A 24,394-nucleotide genomic window follows, 5' to 3' on the forward strand; every position below is an offset into this window, starting at 1 on the left:
CCTGCTATGGTTGTCCCCTACTCAAAGCAGGAATATCAAGAATCCAATTATCATACACTCTCTTAAAATTTGGGATATGGTCAAACTTAAAGGTAACCTGATGTCAGCACCCCTCCCTCTTACCTCTTTCTTGGGTGACCCAGGTTTTAATCCGGGCATGAAAAGTCCTACAGCTTTTCGCTGGTGGCAACATAAAAACCTCACTACTTTATATGATATGGCCACAGATACTGCAGTCAAGTTCTTTACCCTCCTCAAAGAAAAATACCAGTTGCCAGGGACGGAGTATTTTCGCTACTTGGAAATTTTGTATTTTTTTTGTCCACACTAATCAGGGGGGCCATAGCTCCCTCCTGACTCGCACGAGCTTTGAGCACATATGTGCTTCTGATCCGGGATCTCTGGGCCTAATTTCCATTCTATACAGGAGCATTGTTTCCCCCTCCGGCCTTTCAAAACCTTCCTATGTTGCGAAATGGGGACTTGACTTTAACATCACGCTTGAGATGGAGGACTTACTCACAATTTGGTCACTCACCCCACAATGCTCCATAAGTGCTTCACTTGTGGAGACCCAATATAAAGTACTCCTACGGTGGTATCTTACCCCAGATCGCATCTCAAAATTTGACGCAAATTGCAATAGTTTGTGTTTTCGAGGTTGCGGTCAGAGGGGCACCCTTTCCGATGTATGGTGGACCAGCCCAAGGGCCCGGAGGTTCTGGATCAGAATTTATCAGTTTATCTACTCCACTATCAGAGCTAAGATTCCTAAGCTCCCTAAAATTGCCCTCCTGGATGTGCGCCCACTACTGGACATAACTACTCACCAATATAAATTACTTATGCATATTTGTCTTGCAAGAAAACGAGTCATTGCAAGCTCATGGAAATCTCCATCCTTGTCAATAACACAATTCAAGACAAATTTGAGTAATGCACTTTGCTTTGACAGGATGAAAGCTATCCTAGACTACTCCCTCTCACGTTTTGAAAAAGTCTGGCTTCCTTACGTTAACCAATACCATCAAGGACTCTCCCAATCTCTCATGGTAGTCTAATGGGTTTATAACACCTCCTCATTGGCCCCCTGCTAAGGCCTCTTAGGGGACCCAAATAGTAGTCATTCTGGACTTCTGGCGTAGCCAAGGTTGACCCCCTCCCCCCTTTCTTTTGCTTCTTTTCTCTTCTAGCTATAATCTCTTCATTCCTTCTCTCACTTCCTCCTTCTTTCTCTCTCTCTTTCCTTCTCTCTCTTTTGGATCTCCTTCTCTGCGCCTGGCGCAGACACCCATCTGGACTTTCCAGGAGGAGGGAGAGGGCCTGTTTGGACCTCTTCCCCTCTTGGAACAAATGTGACCTAGTCTCCCCGGTTTCCACGGCCATATCCGCTTCTTGATAGCCCACTCCCCTGATTGGTGGACCCTGTTTTAGTTTATCCATCAAACGTTTAGCCTGAGGTTACCATTGAGGGTGCCGGTACTAGATGCCTGAGGGCTGCCGACACCCACTTATAGTTATGCCTACTTAAGAAACTGCCACTTAGAGAGGCAGTATGCATTGCTAGGTTGTAATTTTACACCAAGTACCTGTGACTGTTGATGCAGAGGTTCTGCTAACCTGTTCTTAGTTAATTTATGTTTATGTTCATGTTTTATTGTACGCTATGCTTAATATGTTGCGTATGTTATAAATGTGTGTACAATTACATGTAAGCGGATATTTGTACCTTTTTTCATTCTCATGTGTGTGTTAGAATTTAAGTATTATATGAATTCGTAGGCCTCAGTTACTTTAACTGAGTTTAGTTAAAAGACTTGATTTGCAGAGTATACCTTTAAGGAGCATTTCTAGAAGCACTGAAGAACAGTGTGATTCGGACTGCACAAGGCTACGATGTACAGACAGAGAGGCAGTCTTGTTCTGTAAACATTGAGTGTTTTCATATTTCCTAAAGGTAAACAATGTTCTTTTTAGATTAAGAGTCAGGTCCCCGGAATATGGAATTTTCCAGGCCATGCGCAGTAAAGACTGTGCTTGTCATGATATCACGGGGTCTTATCAGCCAATAGCAGGCAATGAGTTAGTGATCCGTCCCTGCTCAGATGATGTCACATTTAACTCTTTAGAGTTTAGTATAAGAAGAGCTAACAAGCTCAGGGGGGAGCTACTTCTGACTTCTGGCTGATGTCTTCCACTTTCTACTCTTTTTGTAATGTCTTGTCATCTTATATAACTGTATGCTGTATATAGGCCTAAGTGCAACGTAGTATAGATGTAACGTAAGGGAAAGCCTGGTTGCCATTCAAAAGGAATGGACCATGAGCCTGTAACTCAAAGAGGACTTACTACAGACCAATTGCTTCACTGAGGTGTAACAAACATGTAGAGATAAGCATCTGTATATCTGTTTACTGAATAAACTCCTAAAACTTTGAGGACATCTAAGAAGTTCTATCTCCTATGCTGTTGCTGTGATGAAAGTTGAGTTATCACATTTCCTGTGATATGGTGCCGAATGAAGGTGTAGTGTTGTTGCCCATAGCAACCAACAAAGATTTATTACAGTTTGTATACAGTTAATGCATTTAATACATTTTTTAGTGAGATTAAAAAAACAAACATTGAAAGCAATTAAAAAAAAATTAAGCCAATACAATCTCATCATTTCTCATATCCTCTTAACTTTTTTTCCAACTTGTCACTATCCAAGCAGATATTTTCAAACCTTATCAATAAATAATCTTTAAAGCTCCCACCAAGCAAGAAATTACTTACAATAAGTTTGATATTAGTTTTCACCTGATTTTTACTACTTTTTCAATTGCCAAATGCTGAAAAGTTATGTTTTAGAGACAATGAAAATGTTCCTCCTTGGAGAAAACTCAAAAGAAAAGCTAATAGGATAAGGACCATTGTTGTATAACACTTACAAAGAGCAGTTGTTATGGTACCAGGCGTGAAACTTCCCTCAAAAAGCTTCACAGAGCATACTAAGCCCCTTTTACTTTCCTTAAATTAGACTCATCTAGGTCTAGGGCTCTATGCTCCACACATGGCGGGCCTGAATCAATGACAGAAGATTCTGCAGAATGGCTTGGTTATTTATAGAAATAACTGCCACTAGTTTCCCTCACACAATTTTTGTTCAACACGCACTATGACCTCACTTTCTATCTCAAGTAGGCAGGAGAATAATTCTGTGATAGGCTCTCAACTATGTTAAGTTGTAATTTTGCTAGACTTAAGTCTGCAGGTGCTATCCTGATATGTTCCTTTGGGTTTTACTGTCTCGTTCTAACAAGGTTGAGCAATTTGACTTGTTTGTAGTTTGTTTAACCCTCCTGGCGGTTTATCAAAATCCGCCAGGGGGCAGCAAAGTCATTTTTTAATTTATTTTTTTTGTCATGTAGCGAGACAAGGTCTCGCTACATGATAGCCGCTGCTCAGCGGCATCCCCCCAGCCCCTCCGATCGCCTCCGGCGATCGGAGATCAGGAGCTCCCGTTCTCTCCTGGAGGGCTTCCCCCATCACCATGGCAACGGGCCGGATGACGTCACCGACATCGTGACGTCAAAGGGGACTCCGATCCACCCACAGCGCTGCCTGGCACTGATTGGCCAGGCAGCGCACGGGGTCCGGGGGGGCGGCCGCGGCGCGACGAATAGTGGCGGATTGGCGGGTAGCAGCGGCGATCGCATTGCACACGCAGCTAGCAAAGTGCTAGCTGCGTGTAGCAAAAAAAATTATGCAAATCGGTGCCTTCCGGCGGCATAGCCCGAGCTCAGCTCGGGCTTACTGCCAGGAAGGTTAAGCTGTTGTTTTCATGGTCTGTTTATGGTTCTGTGATATCCCTTTAGGAATTTTCCTTTGACTTCTGGCATTGTTTATTTTGATCATTTGATTTATATTCTCTTTCTGCATACCAAACTGGGGTTAGCACAGGGAAACATTTTACTTTATAAATATTCCTCTCCCTTTTGGGGACAAGGGAAAAATAACAAGAATACAATCTTTAAAACTAAAAATAAATTAAGCTAGCTAAAAGAATCTTTGCAATTATTTCTGGAATTATTAAGATTAAGAGCCAAGCTGAAAAAAAATCAGTTTTTCTCAACAAAAGCAATGCTTCCCTTTATTGTGTGATTATTGATTTTCGCATGTCTTACCTGGAACACAACCCTGGCAGATGTTACCATCTTTGTCATACAAAAGGAGCACTGACTGTGTGCATTGTGAAAATTATTTTGACACTGTGTAATTAAATAAGAACCGGTAAAGAGACAATAGGAAGAACTCAAGGCAAACATTCAACTTTCAATTATGATTATATTTAATTGCCTTTGTGGTTTGTCTGTACAACAATAAGATAAAATCAGATATGCAAAAATATTCAGCAGAAGGAATAAACTAGTAACGAACATTTCAAATAGAACAATCTTGCAATGCTTCATAGCTTCATGCTGCTTAAGGCATATATTTATGAAATGTCCTCCATTAACTGACATTGTTTTGCTTGTGTACTGTTTCTGTACGTATGTAACATGTTATCCTGACACTTACCTTTAGCTCTTGATGTATTTTCATTAATTAACTGTTCTGTGTGTTTAATTTCTTTTCATGTTTATTCTATCCATAGACTTCAAAAATCCTAACAACACAACATTTTCTTCAAGGTATTACGTAACTCTGGGCTTCGAAATGCATAAATGAATGGGCCAAAGACAGAACTGCACAAGAAAAGGGTACAGTTTATGTATAATGTTGACATGTAGCAGGAACAGTAAGGATTGTAAGGGCAAAACGAAAACAGAAGAAGATGAAGAAAAAATGGAGACCAACAGCAAATAAATACTCCCAGTAAAATGGTCAGTGTAATGGCTCCTTTTAAATTTGTTCTTTGTTGTACTGAACTCCATTGTCCAGAAAGCGAGGCAATTTTTTTGGCATGTGATTGCGCTAGAAGGAACATATTGAGGTAAAGGCATATTGTAAGCAGTAATAAAAGAAGTAATGTTATAGAAAAACACAATATTGTTGCTGTCTCCTGGAAATAAATGACTATACTTATTCCAAAACTACCACTAAATGTCCAGATGGAGGCTAAAATGATCCATGCCCTTTTGGGAGTCATGATGTTGTGGTACCGTAGAGCAAAAAAGATAGTTATGTATCGATCTGCTGCAATTGCAGATAGGCTAAATATTGATCCAAGCAGTGATAATACAAAGAACCAGTCCAACACATCATCCATCTTTTTTTCAAACTGTCCTTCTTTTTGAAGATGGCCAATACCAACCAGGAGCATCATGATGCTTTGTAGAATTGTATACAGACATACTAGGATGTCAGATACAGATAGGCTACAGATGAAATAGTACATAGGCAAGTGCAGGTTTTTGTTTTTGACAACAGCAAAAAGCACGGCAACATTTTCCAAAATGCCAAGAGCAGAGATTGTGAAAAAAAATTCTTCTGGAACATTTACCAGTGAGCACATTGTAAAATTGGAAGGGCTAGATGTCATGTTTGGGTGACCAATGCTTCGTCTTGTAATATCTGTGGCTCTCTCCATCTTCATTTTCTCATGGATCTTTAGTTTGTAATAACCTTTTATGATGAGTTATTCTTGTCAGTTACAGTTACAGAGCTGTAAAAAAAACAAAAAACAAAACAAAACAAGAATCAAATTATTTTGTACTCTCATTTAACATGTATTTACTTTTTACGTACAAGCAAGTTGTTGAACACAAAACATACAGAATGTCACGCTACTCTGAGTATAAACTGAGTGTAAACAAGCTGAAGTCTATGCTTAAAGTGAGTCTGAAGCAAAATTAAAAAAAAGATACTCACCTAAGGTGAGAAAAGGCTCTGGGTCCTATAGAGTCGTTCCTATGGTCCCTTCGCTCTAGTGCTGTCTCCCCATCAGTCAGAGACTGCACTCTGGCTCTGCTGCTGCGAGAGGCTTTGGAAGTCTTCTGGAGCCCGAGTGCTCCAAAAGATGGGCCACTCCATACTGTGCATGCACTCCCCATTTGTCCATTCACAGACCAATGGGAATCGAGGACAAACCCTGCAAATTTGGTGATTCTAGCATGTATAGGGGCTATTAACCCTTCCGCGGCTATTGACTTCAGTGTTAAATTTTCGTGAAGTGTGAAAATGAAAATTCATGAAACAGATCAGATGTTTCTGAATAAAGTCTGACTGGATTACCCACATGCTTGTTTCAGGTGTGTGATTCAGACACTAACGATGCCTGAACGATTAGCAGGATGGCAACTGGTATTATTTAAAATGAAATAAATGTGTCAGCCTCCTCCATAGCTGTCTCACTTCAGATGTCCTCTAACATAAATGCATGTTGTGGAAACATAGGGAAGCATAGAGGTTTCATTCACACAACGATGTCAAATGGCACAAAACATCTAATCATCATTATGCTCTTTAAATCTACCAATCACAAGTCTAACTACTGATCACTACCACCATAACAAGATTCTGAATATCACTTCCTTCTTGTCACTAAAGCCCATCTATCACTACTGATTACTATGTAGCCATCACAAGGTCCTGAATATCACTACCGGCCAGCCACTAGAATATTTACTACAAACTATCACTATGTCTTTTACTCATTAATTCTTTGTGGCATGCATGGATATAGGTGTGATTGGGGGTGGCATGGGTGTGTATAAAGGGGTCCCTTTCTTCTCATCTCGCAAAGTTGAGAGGCATGCTTCGTGTCCTGGATCAGTTGTATTTTCAAGAGAGCCAGCAAGGGCTTCCTTCAAATTTCTCTTAGTTCATCTTTTCCTTTTCCTCTTTAGCACATTTCTTAAAGAAATACTTTTTCTATGGTTTACACTTTAAAGTGTACCAGAGCTTATAGAAATTAAAGGATTTATACATACCAGTCCTATGTGCACATATCGTAGACCACCACCGTCCTCAGTCTTCTCCTTCTTCGGTACCGGGTCCCATAACTTCAGCCAGTCACGGCCAGTCTACGCAAAAGAAGTGTGCACTGCCCTCTACTTATCTCTCCAGCAGTCACCGGAGAGATACAAAGAGGGCACACTTCTTTTGCGCAGGCTGGCCGCGGCTGGCTGCAGTTACGGGACCCGGTACCGAAGAGGAAGAAGACTGAGGTCGGTGGCATGGAAGCGATCCATGCGCATGGGGCTTGAGGAGACCAGCTCTGGTTTCTTTTAAGGAAGGACTGCAAAATGCTTCATTGCCAGAACAGCAAACCCACTCACATCCCAAACATGGAGGAGAATTGTAAATAGATCTGCTACAGTAACTGTATAATCACACAAAGAGCTGTGCTCAGCATAACGTGCATTCTTTATCTTTTAATTATCTCATGACGTTCAAGAGGGGATTAGTTAGATCTACAAGTAATATAAAATGCTGTTGCTTCATAAAATAGTGCAGAGGGCAATAATTATATGCAAAGTATGGTGACTATGGCAACACATAAGTTTTGTCGCTTACTGATATGAATCACATAAACTAAAATCTGATCAGCTGCTGTATTCTGCACATGGAACTACAGTATATTTAAACACAAAACCTTAGGGGCTTTCACACTTGCCTTTGTGAATTCTGCATGCAATTTTCCCCATGCACACATTTGTGCTTACAATTTTCTTATGGGAGGGGTTGGATATTTTTGCAGTTAACTTTGGGATGCATTTTTGCAAATTGTATAGGATTTTATGTTATATTGCAGTTTGCAATTTTTCCCTGTATTCCAGCAAGGTTAATGTACATGAAAATGTTTCTAATTAACTGCAAAATCAAGCAGATTTGTATGTGCTGCTATTGACTTGCGCTGAAATGTGAATCACACACTGCATATGAAAAAAAGCAGACTTTGTGTGCAACTTATAAATGCAGAAAAATAACAAAATGCATAAAAATGGGACACCATTAAAATACACTAGATGTCCGATGAACGCATTTTGGCAAAATGTACATGAATTCAAATATGTGTGAATGGCCCCTGAAGGATTTTGTCACTGTTTATTTCAGTAATTTCATTATGTTTGTTTTTGCATGGGCGGTTTGGAACATTTGTAATTGCACATGCCCATGGCATTCCCAGCCACGGCTGCTGTGCACAGGAGCGCACATGAGAAGAGCATGTGTAAAGAACAAAGCATGCATCGTGGCTGCTTAGTTGCAGCTTTTGACTTGGGGGAATGCAAAGTGGCCAGGAACATTATTGGGGACTTGAAACATTCCCAGGTATGGCCACTTCATGTTTATTTTGTCAGTTCAGTTGTGCTTTAACATGTGACAGTCATAGCCACTTCATGTCAAATTTGTAATAGCCATTTGTAATGGTCCTAGTCCTAGCAGTTTCAGAATTAGTGTGGTACTGCATTAAGCAGGGCTATTGCCTGAGAAAAGAAGGGGTTTCTGTGTCTGGAAGGGTTTTGTTACAGTTTACTAGTATCTCACTCCTGAACGCAATAGTTGGAAGATAAAGTGGGCATGGTGAGAGGGGTCAGAGTGAGGCAAACTTGATCACGCTCTTTGTGACAGACATACAAAAAATACAAAATCAGGAAGGGAACAACCATGGGACTGCATATTAACATTGAAAAATACAATGTATGTTTATTGATGTAGACTCTGAGTAGCTTATAAATAGCTATATTTTGTGTATGCAGGGAAGTGGTAACGTTTTGTTAAAGGTACTCTAGGGGTTGATTCACAAAGCTTTTCTGTTGTTTTTTTTTCACCTTGCTTATTAACTTAAAGCAACACTATCAAACCAAGTGTTATAAAATGACAATTTACAAATAATGTCTAAGTAGCTATGAAAACATTTTCTGCACATGGAGGAAAAACGTTTTAGCCATTTATTTAGGAAAGGGTTCTTTACAGTAAGAGTGATTAAGATGTGGAATGCATTGCCACAGGAAGTCGTTATGGCAAACTCTATACCTGCATTTAAAGGGGGCTTAGAAGCTTTCCTTGCGTTGAAAGACATCCATGGCTACAATTACTAGGTAATGCCTAATGATGTTGATCCAGGGATTTTATCTGATTGCCATCTGGAGTCGGGAAGGAATTTTTCCCTTTAGGGGCTAATTGGACCATGCCTTGTAAGGGTTTTTTCGCCTTCCTCTGGATCAACAGGGATATGTGAGGGAGCAGGCTGGTGTTGTACTTTATACTGGTTGAACTCGATGGACGTATGTCTTTTTTCAACCAAAATAACTATGTAACTTTTTATGTAAAATATCAGAGGCAAAAGCTGTACTTTGTTGTGTGTAGATTTTAGCTACATTTGGAATGTCTCATTTGCATAGGTGAATCTCTGCAGTCTGACATGCTAAGAACAGTGTAATATTGAAGCAGAGTTATATGCAATGGTTCTGGTTTCAGGTATCACACACTATTACAAATGTTTATATTGCCCATAGGATTCATTTCCTCTGCTTTTTGCAGAGAGCTCTCAGAGACATGCAGCTCCCGAGAGCTTTCTCTCACACACAGGGTTAACAGATGTAGTGTGAGGAAAACCCCCTCCTCTCATAGTTCACTGGCCAGTCAGATTTTGGCATCACTGAAGTGTGAAAGGAATTTGATAACAGTAAACAATGAGATTAGCATTCAAATGTATACTCCCAAACTATTCCTTTCTCAGTTGAAAAAAAAAACATGTTAATGGATAGTGTTCCTGTAATTTATCTCTACTTAAATGATGTATCATGATGTATCTCCTTATTTAACTTAAATCTTGCTTTGTCTCTCATTATTTGACTTAATTCATGATGTATCTCTTCTTATATGTTTATCTTTTTTTATTTATCTCATGCATTAGCTCTCCTTACAGTTCAAGTGAAATAAGTGAACTGCTAACAATTAAAAGAGAAAACTGGCTTCAAAATGATCACCCCCAAAGGTAATTAATTATAAGTGCAGAAATTGCAACCAACATTGTAGATCTATAAATACAATAAATCCCATCATTTTCCCATGCCAACAGTTCTATATAGGAAAAGTCGAGAGACAGCTAGCCACCCACTTTCAAAAACATGCCAACTAGGTCCATACTGGAAGAGGGGTGGGTAGGTTTATAGCCCATTTGAGAGAAATCTTTTGGGGAGACACTGATGATGGCCTTAAAGGGAACATTAAACTGAGAGGGATATGGATGTTTCCTTTTAAACAATACCAGTTGCTTGGCAGTTGTACTGATCTCTTCAGCTGCAGTAGTGGCTCAATCACACACCTGAAACAAGCATGCAGCTAATCCAGTCTGACTTCAGTCAGAGCACCTGATCTGCATGCTTGTTCAGGGGCTGTAGCTAAAAGTATTAGAGACACAGGATCAGCAGGAGAGTCAGGCAACTGGTATTATTTTAAAAGGAAAAATTCATATCCTTCTCAGTTTAGGTTCTCTTTAAATTTACTGAAAATTTAAAAGTTGAAATATGTTCCCATTCCACATAGATGAGGGGATTGTAAATTAATTTTAAAAAGAGAGGAGGCTCGTTTAATTTTTTAAAACAAATGCTTTCTTTGCAGAAGGGTTAAACGAGAGGAATGAATTGCACTGGTTTATAGATGCCTATTAAGAGTACTGCTGTATATGTGTATATTATTTTTAACAGCATATCAGGATGCCTAAGTAACCCCTGTTTATCTTCTCCCCTCTTCATAGGTACCACTGCCCCATTGTCCTATCTCCATGGCAAATGAGAGGACGCTTTTATGCAATGCACTTCCACACATCAGGTTACTACAATAACAAAGACATACCCAGCCAAAGTACAGCGCCGAAATGGACTGACGTACGTCCAGAGCGTGGATTGACAGACAAGAGCTAGTGACCCCAGAAGAGACTGGGAGACTCCCGGAAGCGTTCACAGCTGCAATAGTGGTGCAAATTCCCAGCATTTGTGCGTGACAGTAGGTAGTGGTAAGTGACCCTAAATGTAAAATCTACAGTATCTACTAAGGAGATGTTTGTTCACCTACTGGTCTGTGAGGAAGCACGGAAAAGCAGCCGCTTGCTCTCAGAGCAGGGCGGCTGCTTCCACGTCCAGCATGGCAGCGCGGCGTGGAGGAACCGCCGCATGCCGCGTGAACAACAGAGAACGCGGAGAAGCCGCCGCGTGCAGTGTGACGGCTCCCGCAGCAGGCAGCGGAGACGGTGCTGGTGTGGCTGGGACTCATTGTCCCTCTGGGTTTAGAGTGACGTGCGCGCGCACTGAGGCAGGGAATATATGACAGCCAGAGGTGAGTCAGCTGACCAGGCTGGTCAGCTGACTCTGGCTCCGCTCTTCATTGGCCCAGCACTTAGGGAGGTGCTGGAGAGATGTGTGTATATATACTGCCGGCTGTTCAGTTGCTGGTTGTCTGGCGTTGCGGTCATTATGTGGTAGCACGCAGACCTGAGTCAGATCCGAAAGTGTGCCGGGACCAGCTGGAGCTGTAATCCTACACTTAGCTAGATTTGTTGATAGTTTAAAGTACTGGTTTCATTGTGATTATCTGTTATGACTTTCTGCCTATCTGACCATTCTCCTGAACTCTGATCCTGTACTTTGTCTTTCTGATACTCTGTTACCGAATCCCGGCTCATCCTTAGACTCTGCATCTGCCTTCTGATTTTGTACCTCGATATTTCTGATACCCTGTTGCCGAACCCTGCCTGTACTTTAGACTTCGCTTCTGCCTGCTGAAATTGTACTTTATCTGTCTGTGTGTGTGCGACCTGCCTTGTCCGACCTCGAGAACCGACCAGTGACACCTCCTCTTGAGTGTCACTATCAGTTTAGTCCTTCCTACTGTCAGCCTGACTCCTCCCTCCTAGGAGAGTTCAGGCCTTCGGAAGGAATCAGTACAGTACCCCTTACTGCTTTGAGGCTTGTCCTCTAAGTATTACTGTTACACCAAATATTATACTCTACTCAGGTGTCCAGAGGTTAGCTAGTATATTGGATTATCGGTGATACTGCAGATCATCTATAATCTGGTATATATCTGTATTTCCAGTGATACTGCAGATCACCGGTAATCAGATTCTCTCTGTGTTACACCGATCGTTACATGGTCTCTGAGGAAGCTGGAAATGGCTGTAAGGCTGGTGTCCCTTGCCTAAATGCTTTGGTGTGCCTGTAATATATATCGCAATAAACCCTTTGCGCACAGACTGCTGCCTTGACTACAGTCTACAACTTCACGAAAAATATGCATGCTTTGTGAATCAACCCCCGTGTGTGCTCATCTTTTTACATATTTTTGTTATAGAGACCAACTAGAAGAGATGGAGCAGAGAGTTTAGACATTTCCTCTTGTTTAAATTTTCTGTATCTTCCAGTACACATTTTGTAGTAATACTCATGACATCATTGTTTAAGAGGAAAGGATTAACAGTTGATTTATTTCCTGGATTTGTATGTTCCTCATTTAAAACCGTTGCATTTTTCTCTAGGTTTGTTTATTTGTTTCATTAATTATAAGTATTCAATAAAAGTTTGAAATGTATTAATATTGTTTAGGGACAAAATTAAGATAATGCCTCTTCCTATCTTGGGGTTAAATTCTTCCTATCAATATCCACAATAATACAGTATTTGTTTTAATGCTTCTTCTACAGTTCATTCTTCCTTTCATTACTTCCCCCCTTCTTCTATTCAGTCTTCTTTAACCCTCCTGGCGGTTAATTTTTTTTGCCAAAATGGCAAAAATCCTTTTTTTTTTTAATTTTTTTTTTTGTGTTTCATGTAAAGCTACCAGAGTGGTAGCTACATGAAACACCACTAGAGGGCGCATGTGTCCCTCTAGTGCGATCGTCGCCGGCATCAATAGCAAACAGGGGAACGCGTATATAACGCGCTCCCCTGTTTGGCTTCTCCTGTCGCCATAGCGACGATCGGAATGACGTCATGGACGTCAGCCGACGTCCTGACGTCAGACACCTCCGCTCCAGCCCATAGCGCTGCCCGGAACTCAATGGTCCGGGCAGCGCAGGGCTCTGGCGGGGGGGGGGGGGGCCTCTTGCGCCGCTGCGTACGGGCGATCGCCGCAGAGCGGTGGCGATCAAGCTGTACGCGCGGCTAGCAAAGTGCTAGCTGCGCGTACAGCATTTTAAATGGAGCAAATCGCTCCACCAGGGGCTGAGATATCTTCCTGCGCGGCATAGCCCGAGCTCAGCTCGGGCTTACCGCCAGGAAGGTTAAAGAGACTCTGTAACAAAATGTTCAGCCTTATTTCTTCTATCCTATTAGTTCCTATACCTGTTCTAATGTGCTCTGGATTACTGCAGCCTTTTCTAGTTGCACTCTCTCCGTAATATATTTAATCTTCTTTTCTTTGTTAAGCTTTTTTGACCCAGGGAGGAAGAAGCTGCATCTGCTGTGATAGGTTAATCAGACCCGTGGCGCTCCTGGATAGTGCTATAAAGCATGAACTAATTCCCGCAGGGCAACCGCTTCGCGGTATTGGTTTTTGACCCTGCAAAGTTTGGCATGCGAAAGCAGATGTATTTCTGCGTGAGCATGTCTCATGGTAAGCCATTTTAGCCAGATTTGCACAGCCAGACTTGAAAGGGTTAAGCTTGATGTTGAGCACACATACATTTTCTTCTGATTCTGCTGTGATAGGGACAAGTTATGCACACCCCCTACATGCCCCCTCCAGGCTCTGTGTGTGTGCTTTATTTATTGCAGTTTGTTAGGCTGAGGGGGAAAGGAGCTGCTGCCTGACACATGCAAACTGTGACTAATCCCAGAATGGAGTGCAGATAATTCACTGGGCTCGATTCACAAAGCGGTGCTAACCCAGTTAGAGACTTTAGGCATGATAACCATTGCACCACTCTGGTGAAAAGCCAGTTTAGGTGTGATAAGTTTAGGCATGATAAGTTTAGGTGTGATAAGTTTAGGCATGCTAAGTTTAGATAAGTTTAGATCGCTTGCAAAGTCCCGCACGCAAAGCAGCGCCATTAAACTTTATACGAAGTACACCAGACTTTGCTAGCGTAAAACTTTTGATCAGCTGTGCACTGCGGTGCTAACGCAGTTGGCGCTTAAACTTATCATGCCTAAACTTATCACACCTAAACTTATCATGCCTAAACTTATCACACCTAAACTTATCACACCTAAACTTATCATGCCTAAACTGAGTTTAGGCATGATAAAGGGCTTTTCACCAGGGTGCTAACTGTTAGCACCGCTTTGTGAATCAGGCCCACTATGTAATAAATATATATATATATATATATATATATATATATATATATATATATATATATATATATATATATATATATATATATATATATATATATATATATATATATATATATATATATATACAGATAGATAGATCTCTCTCTATCTCTCTCTCTCTCAGTATATATATATATATATATATATATATATATATATATATATATACATCACTTCCTGGTTGGCGGACATGTTTTTTGTTTGTAAACTGTCTAAAACTGGCGATTAAAAGCCAGGATTGCGGTGGAAACGACAAATAAGGACCCAGGAGATCACAGTGACTTGAATTGGTATGTTTTTTTTTATTGTACAAATCGGACAGTACAGATTCTCTTTACGATTGATTTTCAGTACCATTCTTTATCATACCCCCTATATTTACCCATCAACCTTGATTTCACCCTAAGAAACATTTCTATTCTCTCTTGAGTCTTCATGGTACAATGGTTCATATCTCTTATAACGTATGCGGCAATTCCATTTCCCATGTCTCCTACTGTTTTCTCAGCTTTGCTCTCTAAATACACATTGTTTAGTAATGTCTCAATGAGGATTATACTGCAAAAGGGAATGTTGCTGGAGCAAATTCCACTAGGAAGTCTTAGGATGGTATATGGAGCTGGAAAAGAGCTTTAGGAACATACGCTCGTTCCAATTTTGTTTTTTTAAGGAAAATTCAGCATTTATAGCTAGCAAGCCTGGACTTTGTTGACGTGGGAGGTGAATCTAACTGCGAAATAAATTATATACCATCTATTATGTTTAAATTTGCAGGGAAAGAACATCTTATAAAAAAAGACCATAATTTGCAAGAAAAAGGTGGTAATTTATGTAGGGACGTGCAAACTACATAATGTAGACTGTACTAACAGTGTAAAAAATCAGATTATCAGAACGTATATGAAATATTAGAAGGTACTTGAATGAGAACATTGTGAAAAGGCACATGATGTTTGTTTTTTGTGTGAATATAGAATGTGAAAGCCCATTGGAGAGGGAGAAAAGTAATTAATAAACTGAGCCCAGGGGGAGGTCAATAAATATATCATCTCACAATGCTTAACCCTAAAGTTTCGAATTTGTCCTCATTTCTTTCAGATTAACGAAAGTATAGGGCTATAAATTGAAAAGAACCTAATATGTTCCAAGATAAAAAAAAAACATTTTGAATGAGGTCATTTGAAACAAGAAAACAAAGAGTGACAATGTGTATTTTTGTATTTTTTATTGTATTTTGGTTTCCCGTATTACCTTTATGCTGATGACTCCTCGAGTTCCTGACTGTCTGTCTGCTGTTCCTGCATTTATGTCATCCCGCTTCCCCAAACTTAGCATGATCAAAATATAAATTGTAATATTTCCTCCATCTCTCTCTACTCCCCTACCCTTAATTACAATTAATGTAGAAAATAACCCAATAACCTCACCTCCTAAAGCTTTCTGTCTATGGGTAACTCTGAACTCAGAGCTCTCATTTCACCCACATATACACATTAACAACCTCCTGCTAATTCTCCCTAAAAAATATGTCCAGAAATCTTTCTTCCCTTAGGGCCTGTTTAGACTGTCAGCGTTTGTACTGTAGAACGCGTATAAATTTAAAAAAACGCAAGTTGAAAAACGCATGCGTTTTTCTTGCGTTCAAATGCGTTTTCTATTTGCGTTTTGCACACACACGTGACCCAGGAAAAAAAAGAATTATGGGAACCGCAGAGGGAAATGTACGCTAAAACGCAATAGTACGCGTTTTTGATACGCGTCCATAGACTTTCATTGCGTCCGTTTCTGTGCGTGACGCACAGAACTGCATGCAGCAATGCGGATGAGAAACGTATGCGTCTCATACGCATGCATGTGAATGAGGCCATTAAAAAACATTAATAGCCATTTCTATGCGGAAAGTCTGCCTGTACGCATTCTGGAAAAACGGCTAGGAACGCACATAGTCTGAACAGGCCCTTACTCAAGAGGCTACTAAAATGCTCTAATCATGTCTCGTCTTGATTACTGAAATACCCTACTCTGTCGCCTACCAAAAAAAAAAAAAAAGACTGGCATCTCTCCAGTCCCTTTTGAACTCTGCTGCTCATCTCATCCACCTCTCCTCCTGCTCCTCTGATGCTACCCCTCTCTGCCAATGCCTTAAATAGCTACCAATCACCCAAAGGATTCAGTTCAAACTCCTAACACAATCATACAAATCTCTACTTAGGCTATGCCCTCCATACATTTTCTTATTAATCTCCAGATATTATCCATCCTGGAATATTTGCTTCTCCCAAGAGAAGCTATTGCTATCCAGCTTGGTCACCTCCTCTTACTCTCACATCCAGGACTTCTCACGAGTGTCACCTCTCCTTTGGAATTCTACCACCGCCTATCCATCATGCGCCAAGCTTGGTAATCCTTAGACAACTGTATAATTTGCTGTAGAATGTAAACCTTACTTCTTCATCTACTAACCCCTTTTTCTACTCCCCAGTGTCTCAAACCCACTACCCTCAAGATCGTAAACCTGCAAGGGCAGGGACCTCCCCCTTTTGTTTCCCGTTTCTGTGAAATTTATCAAAAGAACATCTATCAGTTTTGGTGATGTTATTCAAACTACACATGAATTGTATGTATTGGTACTTGTGTCACTGGTTGTACAGTATGTTGAACTGATCACATATCTATTCTCCCAATTGTTATGTTTTGCATATTGTACAGCGCTATGGAATATGTTGGCACTCTATAAATAATAATAAAATGAGAGTAAAATATATGCATATGTATATTTTAGCATGTGTTATATAAACTAACATGATGCACATTACACAAGCAATGTGTCAGTAATGTACCGTATTTTTCGGACTATAAGACGCTCCAGACTATAAGACGCACCTAGGTTTAAAGGGCAAAAACTAGGGAAAAAAAAAATGAAACCTAGGTGCATCCATGGTCCAGGAGTGTCTTATTGACCTTTCCTTCCCCCTTCCCCAACAACATGTCTCTATCTAAGTGACACTGACAAGCTAACTAACCCCTGCTACTCCCCTAGCTACACTACACAACAACCCCCCCATCCTCCCCAGCTACACTAATCAATCACTACAATAAAATGTCAGGTTATCTCACCATGGGTGGCGGTAGCTGGGTCCCTCTGGTCTGGGCGTTCAGGCTGAAAATGATTCTGTTGATGTGCGCAGAGGGGAGGCAGCAGCGTGTTCCATAGTGTTCCCATGCGGCATTGAAGCAGCCGCTGTAATTACCCGTAATGTATTTCCTCTAATTTTCATCTTGATTAATGCCCGGCATTAGTCCCACAGCGCAGCGCAATCCACATTGTTCCCATGCGGCATTGAAGCAGCCGCTAATTACCGGAAATGTATTTCCTCCAATCGAATGCCCGGGTGTTCCGACGTGACCGGCATCAGTCCCGCAGGGCAGCGCGATCCACATTGCTTCCAAGCGGCATAGAAGCAGCCGCTGTAAATATCCGCATTGCTGAGCCGTTTGATTCCCCTCTTCCTTCATGCCGGTATCAGCGCGATCCCAGCTGACAGGCACATCTTCAGCCGCTATAGCGGCAGAGTCCTCAGAGGCTTCCGTACTGAAGTGTTTACTGGCGCCCTCTCATGACCTGCGACCCACGTGGTCATGAGAGGGCGCCAGTAAACACTTCAGTACGGAAGCCTCTGAGGACTCTGCCGCTATAGCGGCTGAAGATGTGCCTGCCAGCTGGGATCGCGCTGATACCGGCATGAAGGAAGAGGGGAATCAAACGGCTCAGCAATGCGGATATTTACAGCGGCTGCTTCTATGCCGCTTGGAAGCAATGTGGATCGCGCTGCCCTGCGGGACTGATGCCGGTCACGTCGGAACACCCGGGCATTCGATTGGAGGAAATACATTTCCGGTAATTACATGCATGGGAACAATGTGGATTGCGCTGCGCTGCGGGACTAATGCCGGGCATTAATCAAGATGAAGATTAGAGGAAATACATTGCGGGTAATTACAGCGGCTGCTTCAATGCCGCATGGGAACACTATGGAACACGCTGCTGCCTCCCCTTTGCGTACCGCAATAAATTAATTACTGTAAACAAACGCCAGAATTGCTACATTTGGACTATAAGACGCAGTAACTTTTTCTCCCCACTTTTGGGGGAGAAAAAGTGCGTCTTATAGTCCGAAAAATACGGTACATTACAGAAACTTAAACAGCAACTGCAGTGAAAAGAACGTAATAAAAAAAGTGCTTAATTTTTACAATAATTATTTATAAATGCTTTAGTCAGTGTTTGCCCATTGTAAAATCGTTCCCCTCTTGCTAGCAGGAAAAATAGCACAGGACGAGGGTGGACAAAAAAGGGTGCCGTCAGACTTTAATGCAATAATCGTTAATATGGCGAAAAAAGCAGAAAAAATATTGTTAACAACATTAGAACATTATAGTTTTTTTAAGTAGTTATCATTTTAGAAGCTTGCAACGTTATAGTTGTTGTCATATTATTTCATTTATATGTACAGACTTTACGTTATCAAAGATATTATTGTTTCTACGTGTAAAAGGGTGTTTCTGCAGAGGGAGTGGTCAGGTTAGGCAACACCAGGGGAAGTGGTTAGGGGTTAGGCACCACTTGGGTGGCAGTTAGTTTTAGGCAACACTGGTGGGGTGGTTAGGGTTAGGCACCACCAGTGGGGTGGTTAGGGTTAGGCCTTACCGAGAGGGTTAGGGTTAGGCACACCCGGGGGGGGGGGGGGTAATTAGGGTTAGGCACCGCCAGGGGAGTGGTTAGTTTTAGACACCATCAGGGGAGTATTCTGTGTGAGAGTAGGGTTGGGTTAAGCTGTATTGTTGAATAACGCAATGATTTTTAACGTTAATATCTTTTCATTATTATTTCCCATCTGTAATTACAAAGGTATTTATCGTTAACCAAGTTTGACAACAATGTTTATCGTTATCAGATTTTGTTATCCACCCACGCCATTTCATTATCAAGCCAAGCCCTTTTTTCACTGCGCCCTTTTTTCATGCATGCTCTCTCTCTGCTCTACATTCTGAAATCTATCACTTGGCGACATCTTTACTGCTGGCAGGTGATGTCTATGAAAGGAGATGCTGCTTTTTTGGCAGTTGGAAACAGCTGTCATTTCCATAATGCAACAAGGCTCCCACAGTGTGATGTCAGTACCTAGTTGCTGACATCACACTGTGGGAGGGGTTTCACAATACCAGCCATACAGACACCCCCCTCCCCCGATGATCTATTTGAGAAAAGGCAAAGATTTCTCATGGGAAAGGGGATACTGATTGGGATGAAGTTCAATCTTATGTCACAGTTACTCTTTAAGAGTTTACATAAATCCAATAAAATGTATGTGTATTTGATATTTAAGGCCCGATGTCTCAGCACTCATACTCCTACACACTCCAAATTTGTAGGGTAAGTAGAGGACCCCTGGAAATACCGCTGTGCCCTACAGCCGGACTGATCCATTAGATAGGGTATATCAAAGCTATATTGTGAACCAGTGGGGCTGCAATTTGGCATAGAGGCAGTTTAGGGGGTGCCCTACCTAACCTACAAATTTAGAGTGTGTATGAGTTATGAATGCTGAGATATCAGGCTTGAGCGGAAGAGATTTCACCTTTTCAGCTGGATATCTATTAGCTGCAGGACTTTTTCCCCTCTGAGGACTGAGTCTGAGTTTTCTCTGAGCCTGCCATGAGCTTCACACTGATGGGGAGTTCATTTCCACCTTACAGTTTCTCTTTAAGTGATTTTGTAACTGTCGTGCACAGTAAGAATAGAGACAAGAATGTCTCCCCTATCAACATCAATTGCATTTAGATTCAAGATTGACAGAATCCACAATTTCCTGCCAAAGTCAGATGAATTTAATCAGAATCAAATGTTGCACTATGCGTGTGTATATGTGCATACACACTGTGAAGAATATGGATGAAGGAGAGAAAACCATACTGTAGAGGAAAAACACAGATGGAGAACAGAAGCATTACAGAGGATGGATAGAAGAATTACAGGGGATGGATAGAAGAGTTACAGAGGATGGTGTAACAGTCGGTGTTAGCAACCAGAGAGAGAATCTGATCCTTGGCGATCCGCAGTATCCCCAAGAATACAGATATACCCGATTATTGAGGATCTGCGGAATCGTCAATAATCAGATATGTCTAACCTCTAGACACCTGAGAGAGTGTAATGGCCCATACTCACGAGGGACTTTTGTCGCCTCAACACGCGGCGCGCGCGTGTTGCGGCGACAGGTCGCCCGTGAGTATGGGCCGTCGCACGCCCGCGCGCCCCCGAACTGTCGCCGAACAATCGCATGGCGACAGTCGCCGCTGCCCCCCCGCCGCAACTGTCGCTAGTCCGCGTGAGTACGCGGACTAGCGACAGCAACCTCCATTGAGGTTCACAGACCTTCCGGCGGGGGGAGGAGGAACGTCAGCGACAGCTTCCGCCTTGCCGCTGGTCCCTCTTCCGCATGTGTACGCGGAGGGACCTGGCGAGAAGCTGTCGCCGGCCTGTCGCCCACACGCTCACGTGTGCTGGCGACAGGCGAGTTTTGCAGCCCGTGAGTACGGGCCTTAAGTGTTTGGTGCAACAGTAACAACTCTGAGTAAAGACCACCAGAGGAGCTGGTGGCCTATACTACTGAGGAATTCACCCCTGACGGTGGGTGATATTCCTGTAGCCTGTGGACCCCTGAGCGAGGGACCAAGGCTGGGTTACAGGAAGCCCTGCTGCTAATATGTAAGGTTTTGCCCTGAACTGGGCTATTGTAACACAGTAATAGCACAATCCTAGTCTGGGGTGTGAGGTCCGTAGTCACAACACCCTGGAACTAGTCTGGAGCATAACATAAATGATAATGCAGTTCCCTAGTCTTGAATGTGAGGGCCTTGATCTCAACACCCTGGAACTATGCTAGAGAATACACAGAAGATACACAGCATTCCTAGTCCTGCAGGAATCAGCTGATCTTCCTGATCAGCTGACACTTCCCCTGCTGGTATAAAGGTCCTGAGTTCAGGCCCGCGCGCGCGTAGCTCTCCATCTGCCTATGTGCACTAACAGACCCAGCCACACCAAGCGCACGCTGCTGCATGCAAACCACCGCGTTGGACGCGGAAACAGCCGCTTTGCTGTCAGGACATGCGGCGGCTTTTCCGCATTCTACCATACTACCAGACGCGTGTCTATGCGTGCAAACCGCCGCGTTGGACGCGGAGTCAACCGCCTTGCTCTTGGCACATGTGGCGGCTTTTCCGCGTTTTCTCACAGATGAAAAGAAGAATTACAGAGGCAGGAAAGAAGAATTTCAGATTTAAAAATAATTAAAATAAAAGAAGGGAACATTTATTGGAAATAAACTCAGATTACAATGCTGGATTACAATTAAGAATTTTTAAAACCCATGTTTTATTCATGAAATTATTTTTTTCTTGGTGTGGTTGTTTGTGTGTTTGTACATTTAATAGTAAATTATTTTAGTGGGTTTTCCGACTCTATGTATGTATCTCCATACTATTATTCCAACCTTCTCCTGCTCTTCTGGTCATGTTACATTGGACAATGGTACCCTGGAAAGGTGGAAGACCCCATCCTACTACCCTAAGTTATCTTTACTGCTAAAACCTACTGTATGGGAGCTAGTATTTCACGGGGGAAAGACACATGTTGGATTAACCTTTTAACTGCTAATTTAATTAATGGCTTGCCAGAGCTTCAGGCCAATTTATTGTCAAGAAGAGCAACTCAGCCACAAAGTCACAATTACTACATCAGCCTCCCCACAGAGATAAAAATTCTTATTTTCCTCACTGTCAGGGGCGTAACTAGAGTGGAACTGTATAGCTCTTACCTGTCAGCGGTTTCAGCGAGGGCTCAGTCAGCACTGGACTGCTGCAGGAAGCTTCCTCTTCCTATTTCGTCAGCGGCATCCCCAGCACCCCTGCGGATGTGATTCAGCATGTACGTTCCTCCAGCCTCGCCAGGGGACGCGCCCGTCCCAGAGCAGTTCTTATAGGTTGAGGAGGCGGGTCTAGTGGGTGGAAAAAATAGCATAATTTACAACATCTCTGCTTTAGGACTACATGAGATTAAAATGATGTTCTGATTAAAGTGCAAACATTAACGGTGATAAAAGGGAGCGTAAGCCTAGAGGTATTAGCTACCTGAATAGAGCTTAAAAAAACATGATGTCAGTAATCCTGCGCTTACAATGTCAGTTGCTGCTGCTGCTGCTGGCAGCGCATCTGGGACTTCCGGTGCGGCTGGCCGCATTGGCAAGGGATTGTGTCAGCGGCGTTCCTGTGGGGACCTGGCCACGTTGTGCTCAGACAGTAAATGAGGACGAACGCATGCGCTGTCAGCGTCGCTCCTTTTATGCTGTAAGGAAACGTGTCAGTTGACCGGCTGTCAGCTGACACGCACGGCTCCACCTCCGGATACGGATTTGCTGAGGAGGTTGGGGGCGTGTTCTTCTGCTTACCCGGGCTTCTTAAAGAGAATCTGTACTCTAATATTCTTACACTAAAAAGCATACCATTCTATTCCTTATTTTCTCCTGTGCCCCTCTGTGCTGTTTCTGCCACTCTCTGCTGCAATCCTGGCTTGTAATTAACAGTTTTAGGCAGTGTTTACAAACAAACTAACCAGCTTGTAATAGGCTCACATAAGCAGAGTGTGTGAGTCATACAGAGTGTGCAGGGGCCTGCAGAGGGTGTGTATCGCTTCTATCCAATCACAAGCAGCCCTGCACATTCCACACATTCAAGCCTTAGCCCGACAGACATGACAGAGGAAAGGAGATAAGATTTATTACAGAGACAGTGCAATTAGGAAAGGCTGCAGTAAGCCAGAGCGCATTAGCCTACCGATTCTGTACCTTTGCCAATCTGATCTGTTGCCGACCGCTGCCTGATTACTCACTTAGATTTTGCCTGCCGATTCTGTACCTTTGCCAATCTTATCTGTTGCCGACCTCTGACTGATTACTTACCTTGATTTTGCCTGCTGATTTTGTACCTTACAATCTGATCTGTTGCCGATCCGATTTGTCCGACCATTCTCATTATCTGTATTCAGTGTTAGTACTGCCTTCTACTGTCACTGTCGGTAAGACATTTCCCTTTCAGGGAACGTCTAATAGTTGTCTGTCTGCTAGTGCCCCTCACACACTAGCAGATCGTTACACATGAATTATGTGAGAAAGTGTCACTTGAAGTGTTTATTTGTGTACTAGAATGCAACGATAATGTTAGCATCCCTTTGGCTATTAAACACAGTCTTTCAGTTTTACATGGGTTAGACCATAGTTCAGCTGAATGGAAACTGAATATTTATAAGTTAATCAGGGATCAGTTGAAAAGGGCGCCTTATCTGCCTGTATGAAAAGGACGCCTCCATAGACATCAATGTTATATCTGCAAATATTGGCTACAAGGTGGTGAAAAGGGCACCCGAGTTTTGATATAGGCTACAAGCAGGCGCCCCTTTGTAGCCCATATTTTTTTCGGCTACAATAGGACTCCCCTTTGTAGCCCATATATATTTCGGCTACAGGGTTTTTGGCTACAGTAGGGCACCCCTTCCTAGCCTATATTTTTTATTTGGCTACAAGGATTTCAGCTACAAAAAGGCATCCTTGTAGCCCAAGGTTTCTGGCTACAAAGTTTTTAATTCTGCTACAAAAGGGTGCCCCTTTTTAGCCCATATTTTTTATTCAGGTACAAGGTTTTCAGCTACAAGGTTTTTGATTTTGCTACAAAAGGGCGCCCCTTTGTATCCTATATTTTTTATTCAGCTACAAGGTTTTCGGCTACAAAGTTTTTGATTCTCCTACAAAAGGGCACCCTTTTATAGCCAAGATTTTTGATTTGGGGATGCGGTGCAGGAGGGGTTAGGATTAGGCATCACAAGCGGGGGGCAAGTTTTAGGGTTGGCACCACAAGGGGGGTAGGGTTAGGCACCACCAGGGCGGACATGGGGCTCAGCACCACCAGGGGAGTCTTAGGGTTAGGCACCACCTGGGGGGTCTTAGGGTTAGGCACCACCTGGGGGGTCTTAGGGTTAGGCACCACCAGGGGAGTCTTAGGGTTAGGCACCA

General features: G+C 42.4%; 1 protein-coding gene across 1 annotated transcript in view; it reads right to left on the reverse strand.

Moving 5' to 3' along the window:
- Positions 1 to 4,354: 4,354 nt before the first annotated feature.
- Positions 4,355 to 24,394, reverse strand: part of LOC137517692 (adrenocorticotropic hormone receptor-like) — a 73,841-nt gene continuing 53,801 nt past the window's right edge. The window contains exons 2-3 of the mRNA XM_068234693.1: positions 22,148 to 22,327; positions 4,355 to 5,650 (exon numbers count right to left, since the gene is read on the reverse strand). Coding sequence (XP_068090794.1) covers positions 4,652 to 5,581 — 930 coding nt within the window. The 5' untranslated portion in view covers positions 5,582 to 5,650; positions 22,148 to 22,327 and the 3' untranslated portion in view covers positions 4,355 to 4,651. The remainder of the gene's footprint in view (positions 5,651 to 22,147; positions 22,328 to 24,394) is intronic.

The sequence above is a fragment of the Hyperolius riggenbachi genome, chromosome 5 (genome assembly GCF_040937935.1).
Source record: "Hyperolius riggenbachi isolate aHypRig1 chromosome 5, aHypRig1.pri, whole genome shotgun sequence".
Lineage (NCBI taxonomy): Eukaryota > Metazoa > Chordata > Amphibia > Anura > Hyperoliidae > Hyperolius > Hyperolius riggenbachi.